At 44.5% G+C, this 23593-nt stretch overlaps 1 protein-coding gene across 6 annotated transcripts in view; it reads right to left on the bottom strand.

Moving 5' to 3' along the window:
- vps13b (vacuolar protein sorting 13 homolog B) overlaps window positions 1–23593 on the bottom strand; it is a 993302-nt gene that overhangs the window by 84286 nt on the left and 885423 nt on the right. For all 6 annotated transcript variants that reach the window (XM_078215655.1, XM_078215652.1, XM_078215654.1 and 3 more), the window contains 2 exons: window positions 19628–19977; window positions 14460–14621 (listed from right to left, as the gene is read on the bottom strand). In XM_078215655.1, the coding sequence (XP_078071781.1) occupies window positions 14460–14621; window positions 19628–19977 (512 nt within the window). The remainder of the gene's footprint in view (window positions 1–14459; window positions 14622–19627; window positions 19978–23593) is intronic.

Here is a 23593-nt window from a genome sequence, read left to right as displayed (position 1 = left end):
CCATCTTTCATCTGCTATGAGCTATTAAACACTTTATTTAGCATGGAAACAATTATGTCCAAATGCCATGTTTAACCAGAACTAAATATTCAAAATAATCTTTGTTGACTAACATTTTTGTGGCATTTCATTACAGCACATGGTACCTATTATTCCGTTCAATGTCCTTGTATTTTTATGCAGTTGACAGAATAATTTTCAATATGCATAAAAGCTGTGGATTTCAATTCTTGAAAATAAATTTTTACATTTTTACCTCAATCTAGTACTCCAGTGAAATCAATAAACTTGATCAGCATTACTTACTTTTGCTTATTAGAAAGTATGCGTGTGGATTCTTCCTTCTTTCTTCTATATGGATGAAATCACCTGTTTCCCAGTCAACTCTCTAAATAATTCATGGTTCATTATGCTATTCTGGCTCTGCTTTGTGAAACTTTTCCACATACAGTCTGTGACTAATGCACCCAAAAGGTTGGAGGAAAAATTGGCCTCGACTGAATCGCTAGAAAGATTTGTGCACAACTCGCAACATTGCTTGTCCCTCTGCATTTTATCTCAAAATACTTTTACATGCACGTATAGGACCTGACCTTTTCCCTCATTAACAGCAGCGTCAGCATAAACAAATGAAAATGTGAGACTGCCACTTGTAGCGCAAACTATTTTAAAAAATTATTTCATTAGAATGTGGGCATCGCTGGCAAGGCCAACATATGGGGCGGCACGGTGGCACAATGGTTAGCACTGCTGCCTCACAGCACGAGGGACCCGCGTTCGATTCCCGGCTGGGGTCACTGTCTGTGCGGAGTCTGTACATTCTCCACGTGTCTGCGTGGGTTTCCTATGGGTGCTCCGGTTTCTTCCCACAGTCCAAAGATGTACAGTTTAGGTGATTGGCCATGCTAAATTGCCCTAGTGTCAGGGGGACTAGCTAGAGTAAATGCATGGGGTTCTGGGGATAGGGCCTGGATGGGATTGTAGTTGGTGCAGACCCGATGGGCTGAATGGCCTCCTTCTGCACTGTAGGATTCTATGTTGCCCATTCCTAATTGCCCTAGAACTGAGTGGCTTGCTTGGCCATATCAGTGGGTTGTTAAGAGTCAACCATGTTGCTGTGGGTCTGGAGTCACATGTGGGCCAGACTGGGTATGGATGGCAGATTTCCTAAAGGACATTAGTGAACCAGGTGGGTTGTTAACCACAATCGATGATAGTTTCATGGTTTTGATTACAGAGACCCGCTTTATATTCCAGATTTGTTAAATGAATTTGAATTCCAGCAGGTGCCACAGTGGGATTGGAACTCATGTTCCCCAGAACATTAACGCGGGCCTCTGAATGACAGGTCCAGTGACATTATCACTACACCACCATCTCGCCAAAAACTATCGGTGCACGTCACCGCATATTAAAATTGATTGAATTGAGAGTTTCTCATCTCAGCAGAAGGCTGATAACGAGTGGCGGTTAAGCACTTTCGCGGAGGTGGTGAGTACAAGTTTTCTGAGTTCCTCAACTTTCTTCTGCTCCCAAACACTGGACAATGAAAAGTTATTTGTATACCTTCGATAGCAATTGCGCTGAGCCACTTAGATGATGTTACGACAGGTGGACAAACTTCTGGTCACCTGTCCCAAAGTGGTAAGTTTCAAGGGTGTTTCTAAGGAGGAGATGTAGAGAAATGAAGAGGTTTGGGAAAGGAATTCCAGTGAAGAAGGCCTAAGCAGCTTAAAGTCTGGTTTTTAATGGTGCAGCGATTAAAATCAGGCATGTGCAAGAGGGCAGAATTGGAGGAATGAAGATATTTTGGAGAGTTGTAGGGCAGAAGTTACAAAAGATGGGGTGAACAAGGAAGAATTTAAAAACAAAGATGAGTTTTTAAAATTTGTTGTTGGACTGGGAGCCACTGAGGGTCAATGAACACAGTTTAAATTTATTTATTCGTGTCACAAGTCGGCTTACATTAACACGGCAATGAAGTTAATGTGAAAATCCCCTAGTCACCACACTCCGGCACCTGTTTGGGTACACTGAGGGAGAATTTAGCATGGCCAATGCACCTAACCAGCACGTCTTTCGGACTGTGGGAGGAAACAGGCCCACCCTGAGGAAACCCACGCAGACATGGGGAGAACATGCAGACTCCACACAGACCCAAGCTGGGAATCGAACCCAGGTCCCTGGTGCTGTGAGGCAGCAGTGCTAACCACTGTGCCACCGTGCCACCGACGGGGCTGATGGATGAATGGAACTTGGTGCAGGTTAGGATGTGGGCAACAGAGTTTGAAATACAGTCAGGTTTGCAGAGGGTACAAGGTGGTCAACCAGGAGAACATTGTAATTGTCTCTTCGAAGCTGGTTGCAGAAATAGTTGTGACATAAGCCTGAGAACATTAACTGGCCGAATTAAAAGTTATTGAACTGAATTCACACGTCTTCCTATTTTTTCTTTGGAGTGAGTATAAATATTTCAGGTGGAGGGAATGAAGGTGTAAAAAAGCTTAGACAGCAGGTGTGGTGTTAGCATGACTTAGTCGGTTGCAATTGTCACAGAATAAGAAAGCTGTGGATTCAAATTCCACTCCAAGAGTGGAATTTAATACCCATATCCGGGAGCGGGTTGGGAGACGGAGGGGGGTGAGGGGTGGGGGTGCTGCAGTTAAGTGGGACAGGAATACTTAAGGTGGAGACCATATCGCCTTCCTAACTTCCCAGTTAAGTCTATCATGGGCAGTGTTTAAGGCAGACTTACTGCCTGTGGGCTAAAACTGAGATGCTTAAATGGCCACATTAAAGTCACATCTTAAAATCCCTACAGTGCAGAAAAAGGCCATTCAGCCCATTGAATCCCAGCCAGGCCCTATCCCCATAACCCTATGTATTACCCTGTTGATCCCCTGACACTAAGGGGCAATTTGGCACGGCCAATCCACCTAACCGGCACATCTTTGGAGTGTGGGAGAAAACTGGAGCACCCGGAGGAAACCAACGCAGACACGGGGAGAATGTGCAAACTCCACATAGATAGTGACCCGAGGCCTGGCGCTGTGAGGCAGCAGTGCTAACCACTGTGCCACCGTGCTTCCTGCTACTGCTGGTGTTCAACTACTTGTGGGTGATGGCCACTCCATGTGGACAAGCCACCAGACGAACCCTGGCAGCCATGCCTGTGGCCTGAAAAGGGGTCCTTCCCTGTACTCAAAGGAAGGACCTGCCAGCTGGCCTCACGGGAAGACATGCTCCCTTCCTCCCGATAAGACTACCCCATTCGCCTGTGTTCGGGGCTCCGGCAATAATCTTTCTCCTGAGGCTAACTGCAGTACCGGCAGAGACCACTGCTCCCAGTGGTGCTGTTGGCCGACAGCTCTGTCAGGCGGGAAATTTTCCCCTGCAGGATCCAGAAACCTCAACAGACTGGGGTCTCAGAAGTGGCCATGGCTGTGTTGCGATGGACGCTCTAGCTGCTTGAAGAGTCCACTGCCTTGACCATTAAATTCTGCTCCAAGATTTCAGTGCACAATCTAGGATGACCCTCTGTGAAGTCTCGAGGGAGAGCTATAATTTTTGGAGGTGCTGTCTTTTGGATGAAATATTAATTCAGAAGCTCCATCCATCAGTTCAGGTGGTGAAAATATCACCAAAAATGATCATTTGCTCATTCATCTTGTTTGCTGTTAGTAGTGTTCTGCACTGGATCTTTTTCTTTCATTCAGTCATGGGCAATGGGCGTCGCTGGCTGGCCAGCATTTATTGCCCATCCCTAGTTGCCTGAGGGCAGTTGAGAGTCAACCACATTGCTGTGGCTCTGGAGTCACATGTAGGCCAGACCAGGTAAGGACAGCAGATTTCCTTCCCTAAAGGACATTAGTGAACCAGATGGGTTTTCCCTACAATCGACAATAGTTTCATGGTCATCAGTAGATTCTTAATTCCAGATATCTTTTATTGAATTCAAATTCTACCATCTGCTGTGGCAGGATTCGAACCCTGGTCCCAGAACATGAGCTCAGTTTCTGGATCAATACTCTAATGACAATGCCACCAGGCCATCGCTTCCCCTTGTCATTAGTGTGGACATTCATTGTGATGTTTGCAGTGGTGTCGTGGTATTGTTGCTGGACTAATAATCCAGAGACCTAGCACACACCAGGGTTTGAATCCTACCACTGCAGATGGTGGAATTTATATTTAATAAAGATCTGGAATTAAAAGTCTGATGACCACAAAACGACTGTTGATTGTCATAAAAACCCAGCTGGTTCACTAATGTCCTGTAGGAAAGGAAATCTGCCACCCTTACCTGTGATTCCAGATCCCCAGCAATGTGTTGAGGCTTAAATGCTCTTTCAAAGGCAAGTGGGGATGGGCAATAAGTGTAGTCCAGCCAGTGAAGCCCAGATTCCATAAGTGAATAGAAACAAAAACTAACTACATTTAAAAAGAAAAAAAGTATCTTGAACTATCTTAAGGCAGGGCAGCACGGTGGCACAGTGGTTAGCACTGCTGCCTCACAGCACCAGGGACCTGGGTTCGATTCCCGGCTTGGGTCACTGTCTGTGCGGAGTCTGCACGTTCTCCCCGTGTCTGCGTGGGTTTCCTCCGGGTGCTCAGATTTCTTCCCACAGTCCGAAAGACCTGCCGATTAGGTGCATTGGCCATGCTAAATTCTACCTCAGTGTGTTCAACAGGCGCCAGAGTGTGGCAACTAGGGAATTTTCACAGTAACTTCATTGCAGTGTTAATGTAAGCCAACTTGTAACACTAATAAAGAAACTTTAAAACTTGCAGGTTACACTGATTGCAAAATTCTTATTGCTTGAAGCAAAACTAGAATCTGTCAGTCATTTGGAACGAACAATTTTGAGTCAATGTGACAGGAAAACACTAAAAGAACACTGAGAAATAGCCCATAAGGAGATCCAACAACAACTAAATGCGAGTGATCTGAAGTATTGTTCTAGCTGTGCAGTGTATTGCAATGTGAAGCTCAGTCAATATACTCTGTGGTTTGCCTCCTGCCAACAGAACATTTGCCACAAAGATGTCAAACCACTTGGAGCAAAAAAGCCCTTTGGGACATCGGGTTTAATTATCAGCTACTTCCTGAATACTTCCATTGAACTGGACGCAATGGCCATGGTGGGAGCTGATTCCTGGATGTTAGAATGTAACCGGTGACAACTTTGTATCGGATGTAATGTGACCAATGGTAACAAGCTGTTAAGACTCAGCTGGCCCAGTAAACCATGGAACCAATTACAGAATGATGTGATGGTCAGCTCACCAGCTGACTCACTATAAATAAGAACCTATTGAGAATTGTGGGGAATTTGGAGTGGCCCAGGGCGAGACCCCAGGTTTGGAGTAATGAAGTTTCTTTATTCAACCCTTTCTTTGATTTATAAGTTGGAGTAAGCTTTGTTATATTTTTATTGTCTGCATTTGAAGAGTTCCTTCCAAAGAAACACTGGACCTCCATTTTCACACTGGGCTCAGTTGTTTGGCCCTTTCTCATTCTTGTTGCTGCTGGTGCACTCGCGCAGAATATCAAACATTACTCTCAGTGATCTAAACGGCATGTCAGGTTTTCCTTACCAACGATAGATTGCATACGTATTGTCTGTTGGGGGTTTCTGTTTCAGAGCCGACTGCAATACTCCAGTTAAAGTTGGCAATTGATTCTCCTGTTGTCTTCTCCTGAGTGGGTCAGGTGGATTGCCTGTAGAATGTGTAACTGAACTGCTGGTCACATGGAGTGACAGCTGATCACACTAGCCAATTCCCGTGTCAATACCGCTCACCCACCACCATACTCTGGCCTAAACTGGCATCCTGCTCAGCACTACCTTAATTTTAAACTTCTAATCCTTGCTTTCAAATCATTCCATGGCCTCACTCCCTTCCTACATCTGCAATCTGTTCACTACCTACAATTCTGCAGGATTTATATTAACGATTTGGATGAGAATATAGGAGGCATGGCTAGTAAGTTTGCAGATGACTCCATGATTGGTGTTTTTCCTGTGAGCAGGGAAGGCAGTCCCGCTGCCCCGGTGATTCGCTCAGTGAGGTTTCCCTCCATCAGCGGTTATTTTATTAATTTCTTTAATTGTCTTTGGCTGCTGGACTCTTGCCTTCCTCAGCATTCCTGGTGGCGCTGCTGAGCTGCCCGTCCTCTGATTGGCCAGGCAGCTACTGGGGGCGGGTCTGTCCAAATCCATGTAAATATTAGTCGAGGGATAAAGAATTGTTTTAAAATACTCCCCATTCCCTGGTTTCAGAGCCTGCGACTGTTAGTTTTGTTCCACAGTCTCTGTCTATTCCAGTTGTTGTGTTGTTACTGATCACTCAGGGAGTCTGGGTTGCTGTGGCAACGTGCTCTTTTCCATGCATACAATAGCCTGGAGCTATGAACAGTGATGGTAGAGGTTCCAATTTTCTTTCCAACACATCCCATTCTTCCCGCCTGCCATTGGCATGTGTTATTTGTCATTTATATTAATGATTTGGATGAGAATATAGGAGGCACAGTTAGTAAGTTTGCAAATGACACCAAGATTGGTGGCATAGTAGACAGTGTAAGAAGGTTATCTTGGATTGCAATGGGATCTTGATCAATTGGGCCAGTGAGCTGACGAATGGCAGATGGAGTTTAATTTAGATAAATGCGAGGTGATGCATTTTGGTCGATTGAACCAGGGCAGGACTTACTCAGTTAATGGTAGGGCGTTGGGGAGAGTTATAGAACAAAGGGATCTAGGAGTACAGGTTCATAGCTCCTTGAAAGTGGTGTCACAGATGGACAAAGTGGTGAAGGTTCAGCATGCTTGATTTCATTGGTCAGAACATTGAATACAGGAGTTGGGATGTCTTGTTGAAGTTGTACAAGACATTGGTAAGGCCACACTTGGAATACTGTGTGCAATTCTGGTCACCCTATTATAGAAAGGATATTAAACCAGAAAGAGTACAGAAAAGATTTACTAGGATGCTACTGGGACTTGATGGTTTGAGTTATGAGGAGAGGCTGGATAGACTGGGACATTTTTCTCTGCAGTGTCGGAGACTTAGGGGTAATCTTATAGAGGCCTATAAAATAATGAGGGGCACACATCAGCTAGATAGTCAATATCTTTTCCCAAAGATAGGGGAGTCTAAAACTAGAGGGCATAGGTTTAAAGTGAGAGGGGAGAGATACAAAAGGATCCAGAGGAGCAATTCTTTCACAGAGGGTGGCGAGTGTCTGGAACAAGCTGCCAGAGGTCATAGTGGAGGTGGGTGCAATTTTGTCTTTTAAATTTGGACAATTACATGGGTACGATGGGTATAGAGGGATATGGGCCAAATGCGGGCAATTGGGACTGGCTTAAGGGTTAAAAAAAGGGGCGGCACATACAAGTTGGGCCGAAGGGCCTGTTTCCATGCTGTAAAACTCCATCTTGAGAGATTTTCACAATAACTTCATTGCAGTGTTAATATAAGCCTACTTGTGACAATAATAAATAAACTTTAACTTAAAAACACCTCCAATTCTGACCTCTTGTGCATCCTCAATATCCTTTGCCCCATCATTGGCTGCCACTCCTCCAACTACTCAGTTCTAAAACTATGGAATTACCTCCATGAACATTCCCCCTTCTCCACCTCTCTCTTCTCATTTTAAGCTACTCTTGGAAAAGCAACCTGACCTATTCACGTATCTGTTTACATGGTTCAGTATCAACTTCTGTCTGTTAATGGTCCAGAGAAGCACCATGGGACATATTACCACGTTAGAAATATTAACTAAATGAGCATTATTTTTATGCTGTACCATTGTTTAAACAATCAATGTTGATTGATCAATGGTTGGATTTAACTGTCAAGTCAGCAGCTGGCAGGAATAATGAGTGGGATTTTCCTGTCCCGTCCACTGTGCGATCAGAACTTCCTGTCCAACGTCAATTGAACCTTTTACGGAAGCTTCAAAATTCCACCATGCCCACGATGATTCCTGCAGCTGGTGGGGCTGGAAAATCCCATCAAGTAGCACTGTCACATCTAGACACAGGTATTTTCACATGAGCCCCACGGTTGTCAATTATGGCACCTTCTGATGTCGTGTTTTGGTTAAAGTGACACGACCATGTTTCAAAATGGCCATCAGTCATCCCCACGTTTTCTTGCTCACTTAGATTCCGGGCAAAGTGACGCCACCTCAAAACACATACCCAGATATTGGACTTCCCAGGACCAAAATGATTTTGTTTTGAATCACTACATCACATCATCCAGCCCCCCCACCCCCCCCCCCTCTCTCACTGCTATCGTACGAATCCAGAGCAGAAATAGTGGAGCCAGTTTTGCCATTCAATTAGATCACGACTGATTCCATAGCAGCTTTCCATATGCCACTCAATAATTTTCCACTTGAATGTTTTTCATTACTGAAAGAGAACATTCTGCTTTGCAGTATTTTTTTGTTCAACAATAAAGGCCAGTTTTTAATCAATCGTGGAGATTACCTCTGGCTTGTAATGAGATTTAGAAATTTAGCTGTCAGCGCTTTTTGTGGGAATATTTCAGGGAGGTCTGGATGAGAGGAGGTCAGACAGGCCCGAGAGATCCTTTGACCTTAAACCAACTCAGCCAGCTGAGTTTGATGTCAGGATAAACTATGGTGCACATCATCCTGTCGGCAGGTAAAATTCTCGACTGATTTTTTAGATATGCAGAGAGCGTGTTGGTGAATTTCTATATCTAGCTTCTTTCATCCCTCCGGAGTGCTCATCCCATATTTCGGGATGGTTTAATTTTTTGCAGCAGCAGTCAGGGTTTTGGTACCCCTTGATAGCTATGTTCCCGTACAGCTTCTGAATTCAGCTTACAAACTCTGCCTATAAACCTGGCTCAAATTGCTGACTACCTCCATGCAGAGGAAGGAGGAGATGTACTTGGCACTGATTAGAGGTTTCGCTGCTCAGTGCCCATTCAAGTCTGGATCAACCCGTGACTTAAATTGAAAGAAAATTGGAAAAAAAGAAACATCTTGCCAAAGCTTTTCATCTTGCACTCATCAGGGCAGAATCGCAAGAATACCAAATCTCAAAGGGAACAACAATTTATACTGCATGAGAAGAGGGTGCCAGTTGGTTGGCAAGTGAACTCTGATTAATAGAGGGATTGTCATGGAGAATGCAGCAGGGAGCAGTTAACTGCCAAGCTTTAGGTTAAATTCAAACATGGTAAGTCAACAGTGATTGGCAATGGGGAATGATGATGTGGAGATGCCGGCGTTGGACTGGGGTAAACACAGTAAGAAGTTTAACAACACCAGGTTAAAGTCCAACAAGTTTATTGGGTAGAAAAAGTGGCTTTTGCTACCAAATAAACCTGTTGGACTTTAACCTGGTGTTGTTAAACCTCTTAATGGGGAATGAATCAGGGAATGGCATTCCCCCCCCCCAATTTTCATTTGGTTCAAAAAGGCACAATGCGTGGACATTTTCTACACATTTGCAATGGACAGGATCCTGTGTTTGAATATGAATCAAGTTAAACAATTAAGTTGCAATGCGTTTCCAACAGGAGGTTTTTTTTTACACAATTTCAATCTGAGCAAGCAGATAATCTGAATGAAGCTACTTTGAGGAATAGGTTATATATAAATGCAAATATTTGCCTTTCTTTTGCATTCTTCTGTGACTAATACATAATTTAAAAACTAATGCACAGGAACACATTCATAAGTATTAAAGTTGTTGGCTCACATGTGTGCGAAGCAGTGCTTCCTGGTAGCACCCCTGATCAGTTTAACTCTAATTTTAAGGTTATACTCTCTTGTTCTCCAGAGAAAAATGTTTCTCTCTAGCCACCTGACCTGTACCTTTAGTCAGTTTAAACCCCTCAACTAGATCATCCCTTAACCTCCGATACAGAAAGGAACATGCTTATTTGTCCTAATTTAACCCTGATGTGGAGATGCCAGCGTTGGACTGGGGTGGGGCACAGTAAGAAGTCTCACAGCACCAGGTTAAAGTCCAACAGGTTTGTTTGGAATCATGAGCTTTCGGAGCTCTGCTCCTTCATCAGGTGAGTGGCTGCTCATCTGATGAAGGAGCAGTGCTCCGAAAGCTCGTGATTTGAAATAAACCTGTTGGACTTAAACCTGGTGTTGAGAGACTTCTTACTATAATTTAACCCTCTTATTCCTGGAATCATACTGCTGCACCTGCACCAACTGAGCACAGTACTTTAAATTAGGTCTCAGTAGACTTTTATACAACTGATCCCCTTTGTATGGAAGGGGAGTGATACAAACTGACACTCCAAAATAGCAATTTACTTGTCAATTCAGTGTACTGTATTTGCCGCTCACGATATAGAACGGTGACGTTCTACATCGGGGAGACCAAACACAGACCGCATGATCTTTTTCTTGAACAGCTCTTTTTAGTTCACAAGGGGTGCAATGGTATTGGTTAGTAAACACAATAAGAAGTTTAACAACACCAGGTTAAAGTCCAACAGGTTTATTTGGTAGCAAAAGCCACACAAGCTTTCGGAGCTCCAAGCCCCTTCTTCAGGTGAGTGGGCCTGAAGAAGGGGCTCCGAAAGCTTGTGTGGCTTTTGCTACCAAATAAACCTGTTGGACTTTAACCTGGTGTTGTTAAACTTCTTACTGTGTTTACCCCAGTCCAACGCCGGCATCTCCACATCATCGGCTAGTAATCCAGAGACCCAGAGCAAAATCTGGGGACCTGGGTTCAAATCCCACCATGGCACATGGTGAAGTTTGAATTCAATAACTATCTGGATTTAAAAAGTCTAATGACGACCATGGAACTATTGTCAATTGTCGTAAAAACTCATTTTGTTCACTAATGTCCTTTAGGGAAGGAAATCTGCCATCCTTACCTGGTCTGGCCTGTGTGTGACTCCAGATTCACAGCAATGTGGTCGACTTTCAAATGCCCTCTGAATGGATCAGAGCAAGAAGATTTGAGTATAGGAGTAAGGATGTCTTGCTGCAATTATACAGCGCTTTGGTGAGGCCACACCTTGAGTATTGTGCGCAGTTTAGTCTCCTAGTCTGAGAAAGGACATTCTTGTTATTGAGGGGGTCCAGCGAAGGTTCACCAGACTGTTTCCTGGAATGGCAGGACTGACGTTTGAAGAGAGACTGGATCGACTGGGCTTGTACTCACTGGAATTTAGAAGAATGAGGGGGGATCTCAAAGAAACGTATAAAATCCTGATGGGACTGGACAGGCTAGATGCAGGAAGAACGTTCCCGATGTTGGGGAAATCCAGAACTAGGGGGTCACAGGCTAAGAATAAGAGGTAACCTATTCAGGACTGAGATGAGGAAGAACGTCTTCACTCGGAGAGTTGTGAACCTGTGGAATTCTCTACCACAGAAAGCTGTTGGGACCAGTTCGTTAGGTGTGTTCAAGATGGAGCTGGTCGTGGCCCTTGTGGCTAAAGGGATCAAGGGGTATGGAGAGAAAGCGGGAGTGGGATATTGAAAGTGCAAGATCAGCCATGATCATGTTGAATGGTGGTGCAGGATCAAAGGGCTGAATGGCCTACTCCTGCACCCATTTTCTATGTTTCTATGTTTTTGTTCTGCTTTGTGTGTCAGTGGTTTGCCACTGGGTGATGTGAAGCATCAAGTTCAGTTCATGATCCACTGCCGCTAGCTAGTTTACTGTCAAAGGGGAGCAAAGTGCGTAAGTCGCTTCTGTCAGCACCGAGTTTCAACATGACCAAGATCCCCCTGTAGTGCCTCCTCCGGGTAACAGATGGCGAGCAGGCACCCTACTGCACTAGCCTGAACTACAGGGCATCTCAGAGGAAGCTGAGTTCCAGAGATGTGATATACAACCGTCATGTGGGCATGCCCTTGTGTCCATCAACCAGGTCCCTATTATGCATCAAATAGTACCCACTGCCTCACAGCTCTGGCGAGTCAATGGCACTGGAGTGGAGTGCTAAGGGCAGCTGGTGATCCCTTTAAGCAAACACTTTCTGACAACTCCCGAAGCCAACTGGCCGTAGACAGCCCCACCCCCCGCTCTGGATTCAGTTTATAAGATTGAGAGGGAGGTGTTGTTGCTGGGCATTGCTGTATCTCCAAATCCTGCCCAGGCTATGCAACCACAAAACAGACGGAGAGAATGCCCAGACAGCTCAGAAGGTAGAGTACGAGGTTCTTGACCTCAGAGTTATAGGATCGAAGTAAAGTAAAAGTAAAGTTTATCAGTCACAAGTAAGGCTTACACTGCAATGAAGTTACTGTGAAATTCCCCTAGTCGCCACACTCCGGCACCTGTTCAGGTCAATGTACCTAACCAGCATACCTTTCAGAATGTGGGAGGAAACTGGAGCACCTGGAGGAAACCCACGCAGACACGGGGAGAGCATGCAAACTCCACACAGACAGTGACCCAAGCTAGGAATCGAACCGGGTCCCTGACGCTGTGAAGCAGCAGTGCTAACTACTGTACCGCCGTGCCACCCCACGGATCGAGTTCCACAATGAGCAATTTTTAAAATTCATTCGTGGGTCATGGGCGTCGCTGGCTGGCCAGCATTTATTGCCCATCCCACGCTTGAGAGTCAACCACAATGCTGTGGCTCTGGAGTCACATGGAGGCCAGACCGAGTAAGGACAACAAATTTCCTTCTGTAAAGGACATTAGTGAACCAGGTGGGTGTTTCCGACAATTGACAATGATTACATGGTCATCAGTAGATTCTTATTTCCAGATTTTTTTGATTGAATTCAAGTTTCACCTTCTGCCGTGGCGGGATTCGAACCCGGATCCTCAGAACATTAGCTGAGTTTCTGGATTAATAGTCCAGCGATAATATCACTAGGCCGTCATCTTCCCCTCTCATCTAACCTCACTAAAGTTCTGAGGCTGCATTCCCAGCATCACTCACAGACGGAAGAATGCCAACCACAATAATCTCATGCATGACCCAATCATTCATTTCACTCGCTGTAAAATCTAGAGGAGTGAAGGTTAATCAGTGCATTTTACTTTGTTTTGCTGTCTGTTAAAATTCTTCAATGCAATTGACTGCTTAACCTCCTTGATTATATCACTGTAGTTGGACACTTGGCGATCCCATAGTTTTGATGCCAGATTCAAATGAACTGCCGGAAAGGGGAAATCCGCTCCACAGAGACTGCTAGATTTTACTGGGCGGCTTTCTTCTAGGCCAGTGTTGAGCACCATTGCTTCACTAGTAGCTGTGGAATCCGGGTGGATGACATTTATCGTGCTGCAGCATGGGGTAACAGTGGTTTGCACTCCTGCCTCACAGCACGAGGGACCCGGGTTCAATTCCCAGCTTGGGTCACTATCTGTGCGGAGTCTGCACACTCTCCCCGTGTCTGCGTGGGTTTCCTCCGGGTGCTCCTGTTTCCTCCCACAGTCTGAAAGATATGCTGATTAGGTGGATTGGCCATACTAAATTCTCCCTCAGTGTACCCGAACAGGCGCCGGAGTGTGGTGACTAGGGGATTTTCACAGTAAGTTAATTGCCGACACTTGTGACACTCATAAATAAACTTTAAACCTGTTTTGTTTTGAAAGGACAAGATGGTGACAGCTTTGTACAGGCAGTTGCAGGATTGGTATCATGGAGAAGATCAAGACAGAAATTAAAGGAGAGAATTGCCATTTGTCTAGGTTGAGAGGTGAGGGGGTAGCAGTAGAATGGGTAACTGAGAGAGAAATGATGTACAGCCGAGGCTTTATGGCAGGGAACAGCTTAAATGTACTGGAGTCTGGTCTGCATCCAATCATCTGTTTTTCTAGTTCCTTCTGAGCAGTTAATTTGGGAGCAGAGGTTGGAAAATCCTTACAGTATCATATCAGCCTCAATTAGGACACCTACCAGTTTGAGCATACTTCACATCACTTCAACTGTCAAGAACAGGCTATTTAAAAATGAAATGAGATTTCGCCTTTGTGGAACAAACTACACATCAGTGCCTCATGCTTCTTAATGTTAACCTTCCAGAACCGAAAGCTGCGTGCTGCAAGAAATAAATATTTCCATTCACAATTTGCTTCTCGCAGCAAGGACAGAATTAAAGGCACAATCTGTGACGGGGAGCCAGAATTCATCGCATTCAGACAGAAGTCAGGAGAAAATGCCAAACTTGTATCCTGACCTTGGGGTGAGGAAGTATTGCTGGTATCCGGAAAGGGTTGCTCCTTCGACTTGCTGGGGCACGTTTAAGATACGCGGTGCTGCGCATTGGCATGCAGTATTCCCAACTAAATTAGAGGCAGTTGCATCGGTGCATCACTGACATGTTCCAAACTAAATCATGAAATATTTGCTCTAAACTTACAACTGTATTAATATCGACTGCAGGGCACCTGCTGTTATTATTACTGCTCAGCCCCGTGAAGGAGCCGCCAAGGAATAATTCAGCTAGCTACGTTTTGTAATACCTGGGGGGACTTGTGCGAACGCCAGCTGTACTGATGGCTGTGCTGACTGGCCAGTAGAACATTTTCATCAGTATCCACTTGGCCAAACCGCAGCGTCTCCTGAGTGTCGTTACATATCACAAAGTGGCTGAAAACCAACTCCTCTGCCTCTGGATGTTCATTCTGGAACAGAAAAACATCAGTGTGCATTAGATCAGCCCTAAAGATGTTTAGCAGCCGTCCGCCTAGTGGTATATACTACAGCCTGAAAACGCAAGCATCTGAATACATTGGTTAATAATTCAGATGACTGACAAAAGCTGGTTCCTGTCAATGCCAGTATTTTAAATTCTCTATAGTACTTAATAAAACAGTTGTTTAAAAAAATACGGATCTTTCTGCTGGATTGCATCTCATCTATATACTTATTTGGAACTTAAAGTTGGCAATGGCTCTGATGCTTAATTTTTAATGACTGCAAAAATATTTAGACAAAATACTCGCAGCTCAACGTTCTACTTTTAAAAACAAGAGCACGGAGATTCCCAAGGCTGACCAGTGAGTAGATTCAATTTGAATCTGTAAACCATCGAACTATTGCCTCTGTGAAACATCCCTGCTATCAAACAAGCAGGGCTGGGCATCGTGAAGCAAAAATAATTTGAAATATATTCGGAAAGAAAGTAGTTAAAAAAGAATCAGTCACAAGGAACGTTCACGTCGATTATGTATCATTTGCTTGCATAATCTACACTGAAAAGAATCATAGCATCATAGAATCCCTACAGGGCAGAAGGAGGCCATTCGGCCCATCGAGTCTGCACCGACCACAATCCCACCCAGGCCCTATCCCCAAAACCTCTCATATTTACCCCGCTAATCCCTCTAACCGATGCATCCCGCAAACTAAATGGCAATTTAGCATGGCCAATGCACCTAACCTGCACATCTTTTGGACTGTGGGAGGAAACCGGAGCACCCGGAGGAAACCCACGCAGACACGGGGAGAACGTGTAAACTCCACACAGACAATGACCCAAGCCAGGAATCGAACCCAGGGTTGAAGATTAAATGGAATATTTTATTTTGGGACACAGTTTGCAATCAAGTTCCTGGCTTCTAGATATTCAATTCTATCTGCTACACTTGGGAAGATCCTACGAACCAGCCGACAGGGATAACATGATCCAGTGCACCCTGCTCACAGGAATGGCCCCTCATTGACACAGTCCAGGGCTATTCACCTGCCCTCCACTCTCAAGGGAGAAAATGAGTGCATTTTAAAAGCAAACAGAAGGAACAAACACAGATACAATTCTAAGACAGGCCCTCATCTACCCCACTAAAGAAGAGTAGCACGTCATCAACAGGAGAAGAGACCAAATTTATAACATTCCGTGAGCAATGTTACAGAACACCAGAGTACCTGTTCATACCTTTCACATATAATAATGTTTTCCAGATTTAATCTAGTCCAGGCTGTTCTGGTTATAAATCACGAGAGCTCTTGCAGTTGGGAACGAAGATGAACCAAGAGATTAGGGCCGGAATTCTCCCAAAGAAATTCTAAGTGTCGAATTCACATGAAAACTGGAGTAATTCACGCTGGTTTTTTCAGTGGGAGTTCAGAGAAGAATCTGCCACACTCTGTGCACTGCAGAGGTCACTAGCATGTATATCATTAAACATCAGTGGATGGGGAATATTCCTGCCCAGGAGACTGGCAGCACAGCGCTGGGCGGGCAACGGCGCATGCACTGATCTGTCAGCGTCGGAAATCGGCACATGCGCAGCAGCCCCTGTCTGCTGGCCTCCCGATTACTGGCCTGCTCGATCACTGGCCAGCCCCACGAGCCCACATCACTGGCTCTCCAGCCCCCCAATGGCTCAATCGCTGCCCCCCCCCCCCCCCCCCCCCCCCCCCCCCCCCCCACCATTCCCAGGCTATCTCGAACCCACCCCTCCAGGCCCCCAACCCCGACCTCCTGCCATTGCATCCCCCCCCGGGCAATGGCACTTTGCCCCTTGGACAGTGCCGGGGCCCAGGCTGGCACTGTCAAGGTGGCAATGTCCAGGGGACACCCCTCCACTCCCAACCCTCTGGGGGGCCCCAATTGCTTGCCCTTCACTCCAGCGGGATCAGGCCACTTTCCTCCCCGAAAGTGGAGAGCTACTGTAATCCCTGCTGAAGTGAACCACTCTGACAGGAGGGGGGGATGCTAGCGGGCCTGGGACTGAAGTCTCCGGGGCCGCTAATTAAAGTTAAATTATATTTAAATGACCATTTAAATGGTCTTGGCACCTCCCCACCGATTTCCAGCACGGAGCTGACACCGCTGGAAATCCGGTGCTGGGAGACGCTATCTGGGCGGGAACACACACGCAAACCCAGTGAATCGGCCAACGTGACAATCTCCTGGCCCGCTGCACTAAAAAATTAGCACAGCGGCATGGGAAAATCGCGGCCTAGCTTACTGGTCTGCTGTCATTCCTAGGTATCCATTAGTTTTTGCCCCGTATGAATCATTGACACTTTTCTGCACAATGCTCAAAGGATCCAAAAGGCAATTCCCCGAACTGAAGATGAAATCTGGTGAAACTTTGAAATTCGTACAGGATATTGCACGCATGAGAATTCTGCAAAGACAGTGTAAGCTTGAAGTCACCTTCTGAATCCAGTGCTCACGTTACTTTACGGAAATTTAACCCATGTATGGAAGTTATGGAGTTAAAGCGATTTAACAGACCAGCTTTGTCATTTTACATCAAATGGAAAAGTCACTATCACATCAGAAAAAACTGCATTTATTTCACACCTTTCAAGACCAAGGATGTTCCAAAACTATTTGCAATTTTGAGGTACTTTTGAAGTGTGGTCACTGTTATAGTGTAACAAGTGGAATGCATCAGGGATCAGTGCTGGGGCCTCAACTAATTACACTCTACGTCAATGATTTGGATGATGGAATTGAACGTATGGGAGCCAAATTTGTTGATGGCACCAAGATAAGTAGGAAAAGAAGGCATAGAGTCTGCAAAGAGATGTAGGCCGATTAAGTGAGTGGGCAAAAAAAGGTTTGGCAGATGAGTATAATGTTGGAAAAGGTGCACTTGTCCACTTTGGCAGAAAGAATGGAAAAGCAGTACACTCATCAAATGGAGAGAAATTGCAGAACTCGGTAGTACAGAGGGATCTGGGTGTCCGGCGACATGAATCACAAAATGTTAGTATGCAAGTATAGCAAGTGGTTCGGAAAACAGATGGAATGTTAGCATTTATTACAAGGGGAATAGAATATTAAAGTCATCAAGTTTTACTGCTGCTGCACAGGCAAGACATTCAGAATATTGTGTGTCGTTTTGGTCTCCTTATTCATAAAAATATATAATTTGTGTTAGAAGCAGTGCAGAGAAGGTTCACTTGACTCATTTCTGGGATGAGGGGCTTATCTTTCCATTAGTAGGAGAGACGAGGATCCGAGGGCACAGCCTCAGAGTAAAGGGACAACCCCTTAGAACTGAGATGAGGAGGAATTTCTTCAGCCAGAGGGTGGTGACCTATGGAATTCATTGCCACACAAAAGGCTGTGGAGGCTAAGTCATTGATTTACTATTGTCATATGTATTAGTATACAGTGAAAAGTATTGTTTCTCGAGTGCTATACAAAGCATACCGTTCATAGGGAAGGAAAGGAGAGTGCGCAGAATGTAGTATTTAAGGCAGAGATAGGTAGGTTTTTGATTGGTAAGGGGATCAAAGGTTACAGAGAAAAGGCAGGGTTGCGAAATATATCAGCCATGACTGAATGGCGGAGCAGACTCGATGGGCCAAAAGGCCTAATTCTGCTCCCATAGCCTTCGCTCTTACAAATAAATGCTGAACAGGTCGGGCCTATACCCACTGAAGTTGAGAAGAATGAGAGGTGGTCTTATTGAAACATTTAAGATCCTGAGGGGACTTTATCGGGTGTTTAGTGGGTGAACGTTTCCATTTGTGGGAGAGACCAGAACCTGGTTTATGAATACGATGTCTATCAGTGAAGAAAGGGATGAGGAGAAATGTTTTCTCTCAAAGAGCCGTTAGTGTGTGGAATTCTCTTCCCCAGAAAGCAGTGGGGGCTGGATCATTGAATTTGGTAGTCAAGGGAGTCGAGGGTTATGGGGGACAGACAGGAAAGTGGATCTGAGACCACAAACAGATCACCCATGATCTTATTAAATAGTGGAGCAGGCTCAAAGGACTACTCCTATTCCTAAGTCCTATGTTCCTGTGTATATGTGAAGCCTTGTAGAATTAATGAGCACCAGAGGAACTGGAGTGCAATGGCATCGAGGAATATATTATGCTTGTAATTGATAAGCTTCCTTTGTTTTTTTGTAATTGAAACGTTGGAGCTATTGCTTAAAAAAAGAACTTTTTGAAGATTAATTTTATTTTGATTGATGAGACATTGGACAATCCTTTGTCATCCGAATTAAAATGCTGAATATGGCATTTTATGCTAATCTTAAATCTGCGATACTGGTTATCCAAGGGTAGTAAGGGGCAAAGGCAGGTGTTTGGAGTTAGGTCACATACAAGTCTGTTTTTCACTGTATGACAGAACAGGCTTGATTTACTTGCACCTGCAATCTTTTGATTACCTCACAATTCACAGCAAAGTCAGACTCCTTAGCCATGCGATTGCGTACTCTAATTCCAGAGTTCCTAATTGCCAATTAAAAAAGTTGACTTGATTTAAACAATGGCAAAGTAAAATGCTGAGGGGAAACGGAAATAAAGGCAGAAAATGCAAGAAAAACTCAGCAGGTCTGACAACATCTGTGGAGAAACAATATCCCTGATCTTCTATTTCACTCCATCTCTTCCACAATATAAAATCCGCCACATTTCTCCCCCTCCTCAGCTCTGATGGAGAGTCATGTGGGCTCAGAACATTAACTCAGAGCGTTAACTCAGAGCCCAGAGCATTAACTCAGAGCCCAGAGCGTTAACTCAGAGCCCAGAGCGTTAACTCAGAGCCCAGAGCGTTAACTCAGAGCCCAGAGCGTTAACTCAGAGCCCAGAGCGTTAACTCAGAGCCCAGAGCGTTAACTCTGTTTCTTCCTCCACAGATGCCGCCAGGTCCACTGAGTTTTTCCAGCATTTTCTGTTTGTATTACAAACGACATCTTTTGTTTTAACATACCTGTTTCCAAGCACGAACGGCCGTGTCCAGTGAATGAATTGCATGCTGCCCCACGTTGATAAACACAGGATCAACAAACACGTTTCCGTCCATTAGCTGCTCCATGGAGCTGTTGCTGATGGCCACCTGTCCTTGAAAAATGAAGGGCTTTAAAATGCTCAACATGGTTAGATTGCGGTACTCCAGCAATTTGCAGTCGCCAATGGCGGAGAACTGGAGCTCTCGGCAAACAGGGCCATCAGACCATTGCCGCAAGTAGACGTTTGGGCTTTTCAGAGAAATGATCATGTATTCTTGCTCCGCTGGTAACTTTCTATCGGGGATGAATGCCTGGAGGCGGCTGGGATGTGCTGTGACATAAAAATAAAAATCTCAATTAACAATGTTCCTGATGTTTTTTTTTAATTGCAATGGAGCAAAAATTAAAACCGTTCACTGATTTATAATAGACATTTAGGAGCGGCACGGCAACACAATGGTTAGCACTGTTGCCTCACAGTGCCGGGGACGATTCCCCGTTTGGGTATGTGTGGAGACTGCATGTTGTTAGGTAACATTAAAACTGACAAATCCCCAGGGCCTGATGGCATCTATCCTAGACTGCTCAGGGAGACAAGAGATGAAATTGCTGGGCCTCTGACGGAAATCTTTGTCTCTTCATTGGACACAGGTGAGGTCCCTGAGGACTGGAGGATAGCGAATGTGGTACCGTTATTTAAGAAGGGTAGCAGGGATAACCCAGGTAATTATAGGCCAGTGAGCTTGACGTCCGTGGTAGGGAAGTTGTTGGAGAGGATTCTTGGAGACAGGATGTATGCATATTTAGAATGGAACAATCTCATCTCATTAGTTCCCCCCGTGTCTGCGTGGGTTTCCTCCGGGTGCTCCAGTTTCCTCCCACATTCTGAAAGACGTGCTGGTTAGATGCATTGGCCATGATAAATTCTCCCTCAGTGTAACCGAGCAGGCGCCGGAGTGTGGCAACTAGGGGATTTTCACAGTAACGTCACTGTACTGTTAATGCAAGCCTACTTGGGACGAATAAATAAACTTTAAAAAAAAATTACTTTTAATTACGACTCTTAAGATGAAATAAAACCATTTGATTTTCATCCATTTCAAGAAAATAGTTGTGAAACTATCTTCCCAGGTGCAATAGGGGGGATTAATTTGGTGAAATCAAAGGCATTATTTATCCCATTCCATGTGGCTGTTAGTTCAACATTAAAAACAGAATGGATTTTAAATGTAAAATAGTGTAATGATGCACACGACAGACTTGATCTGGAACACAAAAGGTATTTATTAACAAGGAATAACTGCACAGAGACCAGCAGCAGCAGCCCCCTCCCCGGCCCTGGTCCCTACATGTCTTCCAATTGGCTCCAAGATGTCTTCTGCCTAAGAGTTCCACCCCCTGGAGTGACTACTGAATCCCATCCTAATTGGCCCCCCAAACCAGGTGACCCTCTTCTGCCGTATTGCCCTTAAAGGGACAATCACCACAAACAGATTTCGGAGAGTGGGAGCAATTGGATCGCACTTTGACAGCTGGCATAGGCACAAAGGGCCAAATGGTCTCCAGCTAGTAAAATTAGAACATCTGAAAAGCCTAAATACTGAGGCATTGAAATTATATTCAGATTAAAGAGGGGAACTCCCACTATAACAACACAGAGATGAATTCCAGACACACTTCTTAACTATTTAGTGTATTTTGAAAGCCCAAATTAACAAATGAAGGATATAGATTCCTTTATTTCCCATTCAAAACAGTGCAATAGTTAAATGGTATATTCTAAATTAAGTAGAATTTACAGCACATTCAGCCCAACCTGTGTATGCTGGTGTTTACGCTCCATATGAGCCTGCATCATCTCATCTTTTAAGCATATCTTTCTGTTCCATTCTCCCTCATGTACTTGTGTAACTTGCCCTAAATGCTTCTACACATTAACACTAAACCCTCCGATTTGAATTAATTATGAAGCTGTGCATACCTTGCATCAGTTTAGTCGTTTAATATATAATACACATATATTGCTGAAAAAAGACACAATTGTCAAAGCTTTTCACCTTGCACGCATCAGGTCAATTAGCAAGAATACTAAATGTCAAGCGAACAACAATTTATACTGTTTGGGTACTGGTGTTCTTGCCAGTTATTCTGATGAGTGCAAGTTGAAAAGCTTCGACAAAAGTGTCCCTTTTTTCATCAATTCTCGAGTTCCATACGAACAAACGACTTTTTATATAATACTCAACATGATCTCTTATTTAGAGTAGCAAAAACTAGCATAACTTCAATAAACAATACAGTAGGAAAATCTCTCTCAGATGACTTCAGGTCATGGCATTTTACAGACAAGAGGCCAATTGTTTTGGTTCATACTGTTCTCTGAATAAAAAAACAATACATCTTGAAGAAAGCACATTTTGCTCTTCTTCCAATATTTCAAAAACAAGATTTAAATAAGAACATGAGAATTAGGAGCAGGAGTAGGCCATCTGGCTCCTCGAGCCTCTCCGCCATTCAATAAGATCATGGCTCATCTTTTCGTTGACTCACTCAGTTAACAGTAGGGCGTTGGGGAGAGTTACAGAACAAAGAGATCGAGGGGTACATGTTCATAGCTCCTTGAAAATGGAGTCACAGGTGGACAGAGTGGTGAAGAAGACATTAGGCATGCTTGGTTTCATCGGTCAGAACATTGAATACAGGAGTTGGAACATCTTGTTGAAGTTGTACAAGACATTGGTAAGGCCACACTTGGAATAGTGTGTACAGTTCTGGTCACCCTGTTATAGAAAGGATATTATTAAACTAGAAAGAGTGCAGAAAAGATTTACTAGGATGCTACCAGGACTTGATGGATTGAGTTATAAGGAGAGGCTGGATAGACTGGGACTTTTTACTCTGGAGCGCAGGGGGCTGAGGATTGATCTTATAGAGGTCTATAAAATAATGAGGGGCAGAGATCAGCTAGATAGTCAATACCTTTTCCCAAAGGTAAGGGAGTCTAAAACTAGAGGGCATAGGTTTAAGGTGAGAGGGGAGAATTACAAAAGTGTCCAGAGGGGCAATTTTTTCACACAGAGAGTGGCGAGTGTCTGGAACAAGCTGCCAGAGGTAGTAGTAGAGGCGGGTACAAATTTATCTTTTAAAAAGCATTGAGTTACATGGGTATGATGGGTATAGAGGGATATGGTCCAAATGCGGGCAATTGGGATTAGTTGAGGGGTTTTAAAAAAAAAGGGCGGCATGGATAAGTTGGGCTGAAGGGCTTGTTTCCATGCTGTAAACCTCTTTGACTCAGCTCCACTTACCCACCACTCACCATAACCCTTAATTTATCTATCCTTGCCTTAAAAACATTCAATGAGGTAGCCTCAACTGCTTCACTGGACAGGGAATTCCACAGATTCACAACCCCTTGTGTGAAGAAGTTCCTCCTCAACTCAGTCCTAAATCTGCTTTCCCTTATTTTGAGGCTTTGCCCCTAGTTCTAGTTTCACCTGCCAGTGGAAACAACTTCCCTGCTTCTATCTTATCTATTCCCTTCATAATCTTATATGTTTCTATAAATTCTCCCCCCATTCTTCTGAATTCCAATGAGCATAGCTCCAGTCTACTCAGTCTCTCCTCATAAGCCAACTCTCTCAACTCCGGAATCAACCTAGTGAATCTCCTCTGCACCCCCTCCAGTGCCAGTATATCCTTTCTCAAGTAAGGAGACACAGTACTCCAGGTGTGGCCTCACCAGCACCTTATACAGCTGCAACATAACCTCACTGTTTTTAAACTCCATCCCTCTTGCAATGAAGGACAAAATTCCATTTGCCTTCTTAATTACCTGCTGCACCTGCAAACCAACTCCTTGAGATTCTTGCACAAGGACACCCAGGTCCCTCTGCACAGCAGCATGCTGCAATTTTGTACTATTTAAATAATAGTCCATTTTGCTG

This window comes from Mustelus asterias, chromosome 7 (assembly GCF_964213995.1).
Source record: "Mustelus asterias chromosome 7, sMusAst1.hap1.1, whole genome shotgun sequence".
In the NCBI taxonomy this organism is placed as follows: Eukaryota; Metazoa; Chordata; class Chondrichthyes; order Carcharhiniformes; family Triakidae; genus Mustelus; species Mustelus asterias.
The sequence above is the reverse complement of the archived record's forward strand: the minus strand, read 5'-3'. Positions and strand labels throughout refer to the sequence as shown.